Here is a 15923-nt window from a genome sequence, read left to right as displayed (position 1 = left end):
TTCCCAAACTCATACTGAAGATGTAATCAAAATGGCCATGGACAGAGTTAGAAGAAAGGGCTTTTCTATCCCAGTAGAGAAACAGCCATGCAAAGTTAGCAGAACACTAATGCTTGAAATCAATCTCTAGTTTTATTATTTTTTGATTGCAAAATGTATTACCATAAGAAACTAAACACACTTAAAAATTATGCCAAGAGTAATTCTTGATTTCAGGCATTCTAACAGTATTATGTTTGATTCTGATTCCTGACTCTTGATGACAGTATTATATATCACAGTTTAGCTTCAAATACCAATGTTTGCACTGATCAATCTACCAGTTTGTAAAGCAAATAAACTTTATGTCAATGACTGATTAAAAGAGGCTTACTCCTTCAGTTAAATATGCAATTAGAGATAATTTACTGCGTTAAAGAGAGAAGTTAATTTTAGGATGCTTTGTGAACGAGATAGTGTTTCCCAACTGAACATAGATCCTACATTTCCAATTTGCTTCATGATGTCTAATTGAAACCATTTATGATTGAGTTGGAAATATCTCAGTAACCATTTACTTTCTCTAAATATTCATAAGACAGCGTGGTTTTAAGATGCATTTCAAGCAAAGCCACAGTAGCAGCCTTTCTCTATTTAAATTGGATTTTTCAATCAATAAAATGAAATACAATTCTCCTTAAGTTTACTGGAAACAGTAATTTTAAACTTGTGGTCAGCTGTAATCGACAATAACAAACTCCTGCACTTGTCAAGCATGGCAGTGTTTGTTTCCACTTTTTGGGTTTAGCTACAGGAATGCATTTGTTCACTGTTGACTTAAAAGTATTTGTCTAATCAACCTAGTGATGGAATTTTACCAGCTGTTTGCAATAAAAAGAGCTGGAGCACAAAGACAGGCTGAGCCTGTCCTTCCCATGCACTGCAGAGCATATCAAGTGAATAGGCATTGCCAGGTTCCCTTTGCAAAGTTCTAGTCCTGGAGAGATTAGTAAAAATAATCACTCACAGGCTTTTCATTTTAATTAAATAAAATCAAGTAGTCTAGAAAGGAAACAGTAGATGTAGCTGTCTCTGAAGTATATCAACCCCACTTGATGTAGCTGATGTCATTTCCAGAAGCAGCACAGCCTAAATGAACTAAAAAAACCAGGAGAGACTCTGGCAGAGGATTGTGGAGTCTGTCAGAACCTGTGTGACTCTTAACAGTGGCTCTCTGTTTATTTAGTTTAATCTCTACTCTCATTCCCCATAGACTTCTTCTTTACTTATTCAACACCTAAGATCAATGAGTGCTGACTCTCAGAGACACCCATTAGTAGGGTTTTTGTGACTGTCACTCCTGTAATAGGAAAGGTAGTGGGATTTAGTTTACCAACAGGCTGCACATTGTTTGGAGTGTGAAGCCTAACTCATGCTACTGGATAAGCATTGAAAAGACCTCTAAACTGTGCCCTAAATGAGTAGCTAAAAATGAATCAATTAATGCTCTGTTACCTGGCAGAGCCATCTACTTCAGCCTCTGATGTGCTCTGCGACATATAAAGAAATCCACAATTAAATCTATTAGCACTCAGGAGAGACCTGCTTCCTCAGCTAATTTTTTCCCTGATATTGGGAAATTACTTGCACTCTTCTGCTCCTTTTTCTGTTCCTATGCCTTGCCTTTTTGGGAAGGTGACACTCTGGTCTGACCCAAACATGGCCAAGGGAGAGAAGCATTGGAAGCAAGTGGAACTTAGGGCAGCCTTCCTATAAATCATTGTCAACCTTGCTGAAGTGCTGGCTCTGAGTTCTCTCCTTCTTGCCAAAAAGACACGATTTAATCTTCAGTGCTAGGAGATCTCAATGTAATAAACTGCAGTCATTAGCACTGAATTCATGCCTGTGTTTAATGCTAGTCCAAATAACATATGTGAGGTGTTCTACTGCCCAGAAAAAAATGAATACCACTTAAAGAACTTGGATTGTATCATCTTTGCAAAATATACAGCTATTTTGCAATCCATGCACAGTACAGTCTCATTATTTGGTAAAACTGCAAAACCCATACATTTGCTATACAAAATATCAAATAGGAAACCAAAAATTCCTGTGAATTCAACCATTTTTCCTAAAACCTGATAATTTATTTACCTGTTTTTCTATCCTGACTCAATACTAATGACTTCAACTGATGTCAAACAAACAAAAAAATATTTGGTATTGATGCCAGCACTGATACAGTGGTAGCTCATTGGCCAAGATGGTGAAATCATATTCATAATGTTTAAATCCTAGATAATCTCTTTTTTGGAGTATCTGCTTCTAAATTTTGACTTATTTCTGTAACCTCAAGAGAAGTAGAGAAAAATAATAATTTAAAATTATAAGGGCATGCATTTGAAATCACACAACAGGGAGAAAGGTATCACTGCAATGGAGCAGACAAGCTAATAGGCCTTTCCACCTCTCATTCATGAGATTCAGTGATAAATTAATTGTATGTTACTTAGGCCTACTTACTTATGCTTACTTATGCTTGTATGTAACTTACAATGCTTATGGAAATTACTACTTTTAGTATAAAAGGGAATATTGATTCAGTTAGCAAAGGGAAAACAGCACTGAAGGGAATGTCCAGCAACTGTTTATTACACCTTTAAATTCAAGAGAGTGACCCCCAAGCCTGAGAGGAGATTAAGGGGCAAAGTGTGAAAACTGGTGGGGTGGATTTAAGAGCTATTAGAAATGTCTTTGCTCAGAGTTAGAAATCTGCCCAATGCTGACATGACAAGGGACAGACCTTCATGAGTGCAAACAAAAGCAGCTTTGCAGCACATGACAATCTCCATGGGTGGGTAGGTAGTTGTAATCCCAAAAGGATTAAAAGGGTAAAAAAGAAACCCTGGATGTTGTGCTTCCATGAGTTAGGCTGGCATTGCCTGCCTCCTCCTGGAGGCTGTGCCTGCCCTGTGAGATGGTGACAGGCCCTGCAATGCAAAGGGCACCTTTGACCCTCCTCACCCCTCAAGTGGGGATGTGAGCACCTGGCACAGAAACTGCAGAAACTCCTAAAAAGACACTGAAACAGGAAAAGGGCTAGAGGTGAAGATTACTTGTGATGTCCTTGACAAAACATGGCAATTCCTTGTAGAAGTTAATTATTTGTCTCTTAAGTCATGAGTTTGTGATTTCCTCCAGAAATCTAAGTACCAGACAGGAACAGCTCCATACATGACAGCACCTCTATAGCTGCTGAATGCCTGCTACACTAATTCCTATTTAATTGCATTTTCAAAATACATCTTGTTTCTTTCCTTCAGTTAGTAGCCATTGGGAAAAAATGTTTATAAGGAAACTTGTGTGAAAATTAACAAAAACTATGAGTGATGTTTGTGAGTTTGTTTTTTAAGAGTGTTGTTTTAATATTTTTGTATTCTTTGTAAATGGTACAGAGCAAGAATGTAGGTAAGCTCAGGAACCTGACTGAAGGGTAGAAAAATCTCACTCTGTGATGTCTGAAAGGAAATCAATGAACTGTGAGGGTGTCAGTCTATTGCTTCCAGAAAGAACCAATCTTGAGCAAAGGATTTTGAATAATGGAGAATTTGCTCCTTATCTACAAATGCATTTATTCTAATTAGTCAGTTTTATTAAAATATGTCTGATTTCTTACCTGCTCATTGATCTAAATTACAGATATATTTAAATATGATCCTTTTGGAAAATGAGGTGGAAAAAAGGAACAAAAACCTCCTGAAAACTATTGAAATATTGAAATAGTGGATTTTCTTGGGGGGGTTTTGTTGTTTGTTTTTTTTTCCCTTCCTTTAACACTTGTTAAATGTCCCAGTTTCAACAGGCTAAAGAAAGAAAGAGAGGTTCCTTCACAGGTAAGGCACTTAATGTTTCTGAATGAAACTGAATGCATCTGATCTGCCTCTTTCTATCCCTTTTGCCTGGGGTCCTAATTTGGGGACCTTAGGACCTTTACACAATGTTGATAAAATCATGTCCCAACAGGATTTTGAAAAACCTTATATATTTAATCCAACTATTTTCTTTTGGAAAATGTATGGTTCTAGTACTTGATTAAACCTATTGCTGAGCCATTCCACACTTTTCCAGGCATATCTGGGGTAGGTAGATATTCAAGGAATATCATGGATTTGTACATTAGCAGCAGTCTGCTTTTCCTTTCCAAAATCATTTACATAGCAAAGCAGTGGAAAATAGACTGTACTTACTGAACCAGGTCTAGGGTAAGGTACTTTTCTTTCATAGAGAGCCCAGTGGTATTCAGGTCCTTCTTTATGAGCATATGGTCCATTGAAAGCTGCTCGGACACTGGCCATGTGGTAAACACATATAGCATATCCTCTGAATATATTGCTAGGAAGCAAAATTTAAAGACATTATTAAAGCAATATGTCACATTCTGTCCAGATAATAGTGGCATTATTATGTAATTAAAAACGAGTCACATTTCAACAGCATTCAGGGAGAAAACACTTATTCTTTCCTACATGCTTTTCTTCTAAATATTGCATCCAATGTTCTTCAAAAGTCTTTAATTTATTTGTATTCATAACAGTTCTCCAAGGAAGCTCTGTGTTGTTGTGCCAAAATTTGATGCTAGTATACACAAACTCTAAATTACTTGTTTAGAAACAGAGAAAGCAAAACAGAGTGAACTCAGGTCCTGTATGTCTTTGATTAGTGACTTAAACAACTTAAGATTTTAACATTTTTCCTACTGTTTTTTTGCTTAGAAAGATGGGAAATCAACCAATGCTTACTAAAATAAACAGTCCTAAAATGAGTTCTTTTTGTATTGAGTGGGAATGTTGGTTGGCATTATTAGTTAGATCAGATAACTTTATGAAGAAAAATCCAGATAAAAGTTTTTATTTTATTTTTAAATTCTATTTTATTTTGTTCCAGAAGAACAATTGTTTTTAGTTTTTTCTGTAGTTTTTTCTGTTTTTTTTAAAGAAGCATGAGTGCTCTCTATAAAGAAATTGTCTCTGAAGACTACAGAAGACGATCCAGAAAATTTCAATTTGGTGCCCAACTTTCTCTATTGGCATCAAGAGCCATGAGGAAATGCCAGGTGTTTGCAACCCTAGAGGAGCAGATCTGCCTTTTGTTAGTAAAAAAAAAAAAAAATCAGGAGAAAGTGGCAAAAGCATAGGTGCTGTTTTCTACCAGTTACATCCTAAACTGACAGTCAGATTTCCAAGCTGAGAGTATTGTGTGCTTGCACCTGAGCTAGGCTGCAGTGGAAAAGGAAAAGGAGGCCACCACTGCTGCTTTAGGCTTTACTAAGAAGTTAGTAGGAATTTAAGCTGCTATCTACTTAACCTTGAATTACAGTGGAGCTCTTAAAGGAAGACAGGTGGCTCTGAGATGCTGTTCTTATAAGCATGCAGATGTGCATATACTTTGGCATACAAAATTGTCAAGCTGAGAAACACTTAATTAATTTTTGATCTAGATATACTGAATCACAGAATGAGACTTCAAGCCCCTGAGTGTTATAGAGAAGTTTTTACATTAACAAGGAAACCTGCTGTGAATAGAGCTGAGATTAAACTGTTTACTATATAGTTGCTAAGGGATATGTATCATCCAGCTTCTAGCTCATTAATAGACTGTTCAAACACTCCTCTATGGCTGCTATTATTTCTTCTAGTTGTTTACCTTGTCGTGTTGAAGAGGCCAAATATCACTGGATTTTTATTATCACGAGTTTGCAGCAAAAACACATCCTCTGTAAAATTTAAATGCAATGTTATTGTTAAAAATCTACTTTTCTCAGCCCACCAAAAGAAAATTCATTGATTCTTGAAAGCATAATTACATTTTATTCATTTATTCCATTTCATTTTTATGCAGATTTTAATCTTTTAAGAACAATGCAGTATATAAAGGAGTAATTGGTGATTGTGAACTCCATACGTGTAGAATTTCATACACATTGGAAACAACACTAACCACCATTCCCTGATAATGAATACAAGTGCAATATTTGACAGTAAGATGTGTTATGATGAAGGTATATTTTTTTCCATTATTTCTAGTTGTTTCCTGTCTAGGATATTTACCTAATTCATCAAAATGTGTATCAATTCCATTTTTCCCAGGCACAGAACAAACTAGTCTGGTTTTGAGGAAAGTGGTCCATTTATTGACGAGCACTCGCTGGCCTCCCATGTCATTCTGTGTAGAGAGAAACAAATGCCAGCAGTAATATGAATGAGTAAGTCTAGAAGCACAAACATCTCTGATGAATTAGCTGCTCATTACATCTTCTAATGTCAAAAGCATCCATTTTGAAACCACATGTCTATTACTAGACTTATTTCTCTGGAGTCAGTTTTCAAGTAGGATTGCACTGATCAAGTCCAGGTCTCATTAAGATCTGTGGTTTCATAAGAATTTTTTAATTCTGCACCACATCCCTGGATAGTTTTAGCTATACAGCTGTCGTTAAGCTTTTTTTAATTGCTCATTTTTGCAAACTAGATATACTGAGTACATTACTGAAGTTTAGCTTTGCTTTAAGAGCTCAGTTCAATGTATGTGGAAACTGAAGTCCTGAGTATATCTATAGACCTGGTGCAGCTGGGGCAAGTCTGAAGCAATTATTTACATGATTTTCTAACAATTTCACCAACTTTAAATAACACCTGCCTTGCTATGGCTGCCTCGCCTTTTTCTTGCTCTTGCAACTGTTGGAACTTTCAAGAAAAGGGAACATTTAGTACTACTTGCTTTAGGATGCATCCTCAATCTGTGGTCTTAAATTCAAGACCTGTGTAATTGGTTGTTGAAGGCTCTGCAATAGGCTTGCAAAACTCCTTTTACAAACAGAGATCTGTTTTCCTTAGAAAAGTAGAAATATGCAGAGTAGGTGCCTCTGTGTTGCAAAACCTGTTACTTCTCAGATGAAAATGTAAAAGCTGGGGAAAAAAAGCCAGTTCTTGAATCACCATAGCTCGATATCTTTTGTATTCACTAAATCAAATCTGAATTACGACGTACAGCTGTGAAGTTAATGGCCAGATAAGTTTTGGAGAGGTGGAAGAGAAAGGTCAGTGGGATTTTGGTTAACCCATAGCTAGAGATAAGACTTCCTGGTGGATATATTGCAGAGTAAGGGGAACTATTAAAATAATCTATCCAGGCATATATTCAGAACAGAAGCCAAAGAATTCCAGCTTGGATCTTGATCCAGGTTGGAATCCAGAAATCCAAGTGGCTTTGTGAACATTAATGTCTGAGGCTGCAATTTGGTACTTTGTATACATCAGATGTTTTTAAGTTATAAAGGAGTACCTAAGAAAGCATAGGGGGCAGTATGCTGGTGAGCATACATGTCAAATACCACTTATTGAGATGACAGAAAATAATTAACTTGTACCTTGCTCTTTGCTCAATAGGTTTTAGGAATCCTCTGAACTGTCCCCTAAAATATAAACTTTTTTTTTTAATCAAAATCATGTGTTAAGAAATAACCCTCTCCTTCTTTCCTTTAATCAAGCTGTTGTAGTCCCAGTGGGAAAATGGGAGAGCTTCTCTCAACAGCCTTACAGTGGCTGGCTATTAGAAGAGGAAAGCACCCAAAATTCCTCAGTGTTTAGAGAGCACCAATATGGGCAGCTGGGAGATCATATGTTAACAGTGCTCCTCTCCAGCAGCTGCCCAAGACCTTACTGCCGTGTGTGGGGCCAGGGAGCCAAAAAGAGATGAGATCAACACACCAGGAGGATGGCCTGAGTGGGAAATGGAGTATTGAACAGAGCAGTTCAGGGAAGAAAAATCTTTCTGTCCCTGTAAAACTTAAGTCTGTTTGTAATAATAATTTGCTGTACAATTCATCATTTGTTCTAGTTTCTTATCTGCACAATCAGAGAAAGGCTCTTACCGCACATACACGTCCCACTCTGGTATATATGGCATGAGTGCTTGTCTCAGCTTCCAAAGCTTTCTCAGTAAAGAAGAAATATACTTTGTTATCATCATGGTCTTCATTGTCAGGAATCATGTATGAGCCAACAAATTTTGGTTCTTCAAAAAAAAAAAAAAAAAAAGAGTTGAGCCCAGTTATTAAAATATTGCCTTATTTTTCAAGCCTTAAAACCAGCCTATAGCAACCCAAAAATAAAACTAGGGTAAGAGCTCTGCCAGTCAGAGGGCAATTGGGTGATAGTAAATAGTAAAATAGTTACTGGTCATAGTAAAAAAAGGGGTTTTTTAGTAGGTATCCATAGAACATGTAGAATAGATTAATGTTGAAGAATATTTATACCTTCAATTGACAAATTACCATTCCTCTGTATTTTTGCCAAAGACAGTTTTCCAGTCCCATTCTCTGTGTTTTACGCACTCTAATTTGAACTAGGCTAAAACTAGGCTAATATTTGCACAGCAGTCTGTGATCCCATGCAAACCAGAAATGGTCCAGCCATCTGGAACACCTCTGGTTTCAGCTCCTTCTGCCCCCACACCTTTCAGCAGGCGCTCATTGTCAGGCTCGGTGCGAAGATGGGCCACGCGGTTCATGGAGCGGAACACGGCGGCGTCTCTTCCCCAGTAGTCGCTGTAGAGACCAGTGAAAAGTTCACCACCTGCAGACCAGACATTATAATAAAAACCTAAAATGAAACAATTTGGTAATAGTCTACAAGTTAATTTCATTGCATGTGAGAGGAACCACATTAAAATATGATACGTGCTAATTATTGGCTGAGAAGGTTTCCAGTCAGCCTACTGGAGCTGTTCCACTTCACCTGGAATAATTACAGTTTGGGAATAACTTGCTGGCTGAGGGGATTCTGTGTTTGGTGGACACAGAAAAAAGGGCACTATTTTTCTCTGTTCCAGCAATAACTTGTTTTCCTAGCATTGAAATATTTTCCAGTGCAAGGACAGAACCGGAGATTTCATCCATCCTCCACAACTGGTGATTAATAGTTCTTGAAAGATTTATGAAAGCAGAAACTGGGTCTCATTTTCAAAAGAATTAGATGTTATTTACAAATTAAGAAGTCATCATAAAATTTAGAAATAATACACTGAATGACAGACACTGTTGAAAAATAAATACGTATATAGGTACCATTTAATATGTTCAAAAATCAAGCCTATCTCTAACCCCTTTTAAATTGTGATATTGGATATATTTTACCTTGGGAGAATGCCATCCATACTTCTACCTTTCAGTATTGCACAGACACTATTCCCCTTAACTGACTAAGCATTAACAATAACTTTTTTCATATCCTTGTGGACTTGGATTACAAATTTTTTAGCCCCAATTTAAGAAGCAGGCAGCTTCAGGAGTTGTCACTAGATGGCATCCTTATACTAGAAAATAACAGAAAAGGAATTAAACTGCACAAGGAGAGGGAAATAAATGATTTCCAGTTGAAGGCTAATCTGAGTGGAGGCTTCAGTGACACAGCTTGCTGCACCCTAATCCAAATAAACACGGCTGATACATCCAAATAATGTTTGCTGGCACTTATAAAAGATTATAGCAGAAAGCAAGAATTTTGTTTGCAAGTCTCCCACCAAGTGTGAATTTTGTTTCTTTTAAGAGAGACACATGAATTGAATGGTGATATAATTGTGAATGATCATTCTGAAAAGTTAATATTTTGGCAGCTGGGTTCCAACACCTCTGCTGAGCTGGAGCTGAGCATAGTTTTGCCTTAGGCTTCATCATATACAGAATGGTTATTGCCCTGGAAAATACATGGTCAAGATTTAGTGTAAAATACTGGCAAGTGAAGTAAAAGGTAAGTATAAATCAGAGCATCTGTAGAAGTGAAGGTTGCCCAAAACTAATTGAGAATTTTATTTTTCAAACAATACAGAGCTGCCTAAACTGTAGAATTTGCCAGTTTCTTCATAACTTTATTTGTTCCAAACAATCCCAAATTAATGAGTCATATATCCCCTTTGGGAATTCCATTGGAAAAATATATCAGTCTGGTTGGTATTCTTTTTCATTTAGGTAGTGTGTAATGCAAAACAGGACATTTCATCTTTTCAGACATATAATGAATCTTGGAAAATGCATCAATGTAGGGTAAATGATTCATCACATATTGCCAATGATCAGGATAGGCATCTGTGACTCCAGATGTTCCCAAGTTGAATATGAAGTCTCTTCCTTCTGTTTGACATAGGTATAAAATGTTGTTATAAATAACTAACTTGCTGGTATGGCATTCTACTGTATACTGAAGAAGTTATGACTGATTATATCTGTGAGATCCTGAGGGGAGAAAATGGAAGTCCCAGTCCTGGAGAGATATTTTTCCATGGAAGATATTTTACAGATATAGAATTTAATCTGATTTTTACCTTGAGCTGTTACTAAACTAAATATAAGTATCATGTGTGAGCAGACAGGCCACTTCACCTAAGAACAGCAATGGGACAGTACTGAAAATTGTGACTGTCAAATACCTCAGCAAAAAAACATTCAGCATAATGTTGAATAATAATAATAATAATAATAATAATAATAATTCTGAGATATTTTGCACTTTTGACACTAAGAGAATCTTCTCTTGTCCTTTTCAATAGACTTTTGTATAAATGTAAGTTGCAAATTTTGAACGCTGCTAGGTTTTTACAGTTACTGACCAATTCCAGATTTAGAGATAACTTAAGACTGAGGCTTGAAGAATTCTGGAAAGATTTCTACTTTTTTCTCCTCCCTTGAAAAACTACTACCACATATGAATTCAATCCTGTCTTGGTTGCAGGGTTTCATCACACACTGATTAACCTCCACCTTCCTGTGAAAATCAGCTGAGTAACTTCAGAGACCTTCACTGCTCCTCCCCTCTTCCAATCTAACCTCAGATTCACGTTAAGATGCTAAAATTAAGTTTTTTGTAAATCAGGTTAACAGCCTGGTTAATTATGTTCTAAAAAGAATAAAAAGTGTCTCCTCTCCTTCCTTCTTCTTTCAAGCAAACAGAAAACTCCCATGGACCTCAAAGACCACTTTATTAGCTCAAGTGATACACACATACTTTTTAGCTAGCATTTTTTTCATCTTTTAGCTAGCATCTTTTCAAGTTAACAAATATATCAGAATTCAATGGTGACAATTTTAAAATACCTTCATTTTGCCTTTTATTCAAGGCAAAATATTAACAAATTAAAATACAAACTTTTTGTTCTACATCCTTCAAAATTCTTCGGTGACAACCCTAAAGCAAAGCAGATTGAAGCATTTAAATTAAATTACTCATAGAAAAGATTTCTATAAATAGGCTGCTACCACCTTAAAGATGGCATGATTTTGTACCTGCATGAAATTGGAAGGTACAAATGCAAACACAAGCTATTATTCATCAGTAGTCTTTTTTGTGTAAAATGGAAAATTTATTTTATGAATAAAGCATTAGAATGTGTGTAGATGTAATGAGTAGAACACAAACTGCACCTTTCATGCATTTCTTTGACTGACAGTCAGTTATTACTCACATGATGACTAAAATCAAAAGACTAATTCACATTTTAGAAAAATGATACTTTTGGAATTATGAAAACAGAAAATTTAAAAAAAACCCTATTGGGGGTAACTGGTAACTAGTAAACTAGTAAACTGTAACTAGTTAACTAGTAACTGGTAAACTAGTACCTCTGTATATTTCTATTTTCTGTCTTTCACTCAAGTATTTTTTCTTTTGTTTTGAGAAAAAGTGTCTTTTTGTCTAGACTAGAAGAAAAGACACAAATACCTAACTTTTAAAACTGTAAAAGCAGAAAATGCTTTTGGAATGGATTCCCTGGATATAAACCTGTTCAGATGTACTTTAGGATTTTCGCCACTTGCTTCTGATATGTTGCAGGTAAGAATACATGGACATAAATCAATTTCTCAGCTAGTGTGGTCTAAGTTAATCAGTGTGCAAGATCTGGTATCAAAAATAGTTTTGGCTATTGAAAACAGATGGAGGAGATCATTAGGAATAGAAGTCCAAAAGTTTTATATACCGTTGAGCTAAACATAAATATTGTATTCAGCCTGTCTGCCATCCAACTTCCATTCTGTTTCCTGATGCTGGCAATAAATTAATTGTTCATATATTGAGGAATTCATCACAAGCTACTTCACTAGTGGGTCAGATAACCTACAATAATGCTTACAACAGCACAGAAATTTCATTTTAAAGCCAAGTCACGAACTGTTGTTTTCTTGGAGTGGGTATTTTAACTCTTGTATTGAAATACATAAAGAGATGGGGAACAAGGGATTCTCTTTCTTCCTAAATTACTCCAGCTAAATCTGGTCCTAAATGGTTATGGTACAAATGATCTTTCAAGATAACAATTTTAGAAGCTTTTAAAACTATATGCGAGGCCTGTAAAGTTTTCTTGTTAGCCTAATCCTCACTGTTAGTCAATGGCCATGCTGGTGTAGGTGCTGTGTTAATGTGAGGGGCAGAGGTGGGAGCAGCTTTTGAACACTTTCCTTGGGAGGAAGAAGGTGCTGGGGTGTGCTTTTCTAACAGGTTTGCATAAAACCTTTTCAAGAACAAGCACATTGGCTGAACCTGCATCAGGGAGTACAGACAGCTCTGGGCTGCAACCTCCAAGACCATGCTGACTTCACACCTGGAGAAGATTTCACTTTCTAAGAAAATTGAAGTGCATGAAGAAGAATTAAACCTCCAAGCACTGGAAGAAGGACTGGAAGAACAGTCCTGGAGGGTGCATAGTGTAGTTTGCATCTCCTATCATGGGGTAATGTCCATCATGAGCTTAACTCAGTGCTCATCTGAATGAAGGAGCATCCCTTCCTTCTCAGTGCATTTGGCATTAGAAGTCTTCTCATTCTCAAATGTTGATTAAAAGATTATTATTCACTGTGTTTGCATCTAGGTCTTCCAAACTTTTCAGCTGGCTTCCTGCAGAGACAAGGGACATACATCCTGGAGTCTAAGGTGCAGCATTTTATTCTGTGAACTGTGTGTCTCTGGATAGTAGAAGTTGGCAGAATAAAATAGAATAAATGGAAATTCAAACTTCCGTAAAATATTCTTCCGAAGTGTTGGAAGTGTTTAACTCCAATAGTTAAAAATATGAAACAAATAGTATAATAGAATCTTGGAAGAATTTTCTTATGCTTTTAAAATATCATTGCATGATGACTTGAAATTGTAGAATTTCCTAATGGATAGCTAGAAAAACAGCCTCTAAATACCTTCCTAGTTTTGATGAAGAGGTGAAAGTTAGTCTGTTTTTTGGTGTATCAGTGATCTGACAAAAATATTATTTTCTCCTGTTAATCTTGCTACATTACAGGATTTTTAGCTTTGTCAGATATCTTTGTCAATGGATCTCTAAGACTCTCATCAGCCTTTACCAGGGAAGGATAAAGGAATTGTTTTCTCCTTCAGATAAAAATATGAGGATCCATAGGACCTCCCATAATTCAGGCAAACTCTCAAAGCTCAGTGGGACAATCTGGCTTCCATTTAAGCAAATAAAATTCAGATTGATCTCACAGTAGGAACATGATCAGGTTAATTTATTTACTTAATTCTATCTCAGGAAAGGTTGAGAAGGACTTCAAGATTAGACTGTGAGGTTTCAGGCCTACAGCAATTCCATGAATCTTTGTTCCCAGGCTAAGCTGAGACTGGAATCTGTCAAAAACTGTAGAAACAATTTAGAAATAAGGGTGGGATAAAAGCATGACAATCTGTGCTTCATGGATTTTGAAGGGTCAGGCAAAATACAGCATGTTTTTCTGATTCTTCTATGACTTCTTAACCCACTAACTGTTAAGAATTAGAGCTCTAATTTACTTTTTAAAATGAAATTATAGGATATTTTGATGAATTGCTGCAGTGTGAAAGATTTTTCATTTCTGCTGAAGATTCTTCTTTTAATTAATTTATTAATGCAAAGGAACAAATAAACCTAGCATGTAAAAATACAACTGTTACTCATTACCAATATTTCATCACCACCATGGATGAGCCATACCACTGTAGTTAATCATCAGAGAATTTAGTTGCCTGATTTTAAGATGCAAAAACAAATGTAAATATCAAAAAGGCCCTAAAATCCTCTTTTTTTTATCCCTGAAAAACAGAACATTTACTTAATCTTTAGCTCCTTTTTCTAGCTCCTTCTTATAATCTATATCCCTTTTGAATGCTCAGTTTCTGTTCACGTTTTCTAAACCCAGAAATCGTTGTGCTGCTCCCTAACTCCATCTAGCTTTTACCATTTACCTGCTGTTCCAGGCTATTTTTAGTCATTGTACAGTCAGTCAATAGTGCCAAGACTGTCTTTGCTTCATCTCACAAAATGTTTCAAGAAAACATTTCTTGAGGAAAGCCCATATGGTTTGCTATAGCACAGCTCCAAAGATCCCCGTCCTGTAGTGCTACACTTCCCAGCAAGGCCCAGAGGAGCACTATCTCAGCACAGCTTCCTGGCAAGGCAGGACTTAGATTGAATTCTATTTTTATATCTTTTGAGTATGAGATCAACTCTTCTAACACAGAATCACCAGTTTGTGATAGCTTTGTTAGAAGGAAGCATTGAAATGAAAAAAAAAAAGTAATCTCAAAAATGGTAATTTATATAATTAATAAAGCTTGATATAAAAACAGTTAAATTCACTTTTTTATAGGCTGCTTGTTGCTCAGATTCATCTCAGTAGATGAAAACAAAAGGGGTGTAAATGACTAAGCCAGTCATGCTTCTTTGCTTTTAAGGAAAGCAGGAAATGATTATTTCCATAATTATACAACAATCAATTACCTCCAGGATGGCACATGTCATTCAACATTTCACTTCAGTGAGACGCCCTTGCTGTGGGTAATGCTGCCTGGAATGCAATATTAATGTGGGCAGCACCACGAGGATTAAGTCTGACATGTGGAAGATTGCAATGGAAGGCTGACAACACTTTGGTGTGCTGGAGAAAGAGACTCAGAATGACAGATTGACAGGACTGTGAAGCTTGTGACATAAAGATCATTACCAATTAAGATGGAGGTGAAGGAAGAACTGGGGTCAAAAGGGCACCTGCCTCGTCCTCTCTCAAATTTGTGCGATTCCAGTTGAAACAGATGATCCTTAAATTAAAAAAAAAAAAAAAAAGAGAACACCATAAACCCTACAGGCAAAGAAACACAATCCTTAGTGACAAGCTTTAACTTCATTACACCTTTGTAGAGGATTGACTTCATTAGGGAGAAAACACAATTATGGTTGCTCACTGATGTACTAGTAAAAATTCTCTGGGTTTCTACAAATCACCTTTCTTGTGCACTGCCCGAAAAGAATCAGAAAAATATGCACTAAAATTGCACTTTTTTCATTTCTGTGGGAGTAGGGAGGAAAGATTCCTCTATCTTTTCTCCAAATTATCTAAACATTTAATAGATATCTCACCATGGAATGTGTTTTCCCCCTTTAAACAATTTTTTTTCCCAGTAGTTGTTAAATATATCAGACTGTGTTATCTTCTCTTCATAGCTTGGAGATGTTTATATATCTTCTTCACAGAAGCATGTTTAGGAATGAATCCCCAGTTATGGTTTTCAGAGCAGATGTGATTTCTTCAGTGGATTTAACAGAATATCGGTATAAAAAATATTGGCAACTTGGTTTAAATTGTCTGTATAAGGCTGTAAAGACTGAGAAAGAATTTACAATTTAAATTTTCATTTGCAGTGGTACTTTTGTCTCAGCTTTCACAGAAAAGCCCATTAATGTCTGATTAAAATATCAAGTGAGAGCACAATATTTTTAATTTAGACATTAACAGAAAAGCATGCCAAAAACATAGAGAAAGGGAAAAATAAAAGGGCAAATAGATAGAAAGCTATGAAAACTTGATAAAAAATATGCCACACAGCCATCAAATGTGTGACAAGCAAATATTTGAT

At 36.2% G+C, this 15923-nt stretch overlaps 1 protein-coding gene across 1 annotated transcript in view; it reads right to left on the bottom strand.

Annotated features, from left to right (window-relative positions):
• Positions 1-15923, bottom strand: part of SEMA3E (semaphorin 3E) — a 131585-nt gene that overhangs the window by 20288 nt on the left and 95374 nt on the right. Inside the window, exons 5-10 of the mRNA XM_036401257.2 lie at positions 15014-15107; positions 8493-8612; positions 7910-8052; positions 6087-6201; positions 5683-5752; positions 4227-4371 (exon numbers count right to left, since the gene is read on the bottom strand). Of these exons, the coding sequence (XP_036257150.1) occupies positions 4227-4371; positions 5683-5752; positions 6087-6201; positions 7910-8052; positions 8493-8612; positions 15014-15107 (687 nt within the window). The remainder of the gene's footprint in view (positions 1-4226; positions 4372-5682; positions 5753-6086; positions 6202-7909; positions 8053-8492; positions 8613-15013; positions 15108-15923) is intronic.

This window comes from Molothrus ater, chromosome 5 (assembly GCF_012460135.2).
Source record: "Molothrus ater isolate BHLD 08-10-18 breed brown headed cowbird chromosome 5, BPBGC_Mater_1.1, whole genome shotgun sequence".
NCBI classification, from domain to species: domain Eukaryota; kingdom Metazoa; phylum Chordata; class Aves; order Passeriformes; family Icteridae; genus Molothrus; species Molothrus ater.
This window is presented reverse-complemented; position numbering and strand designations above follow the sequence as displayed.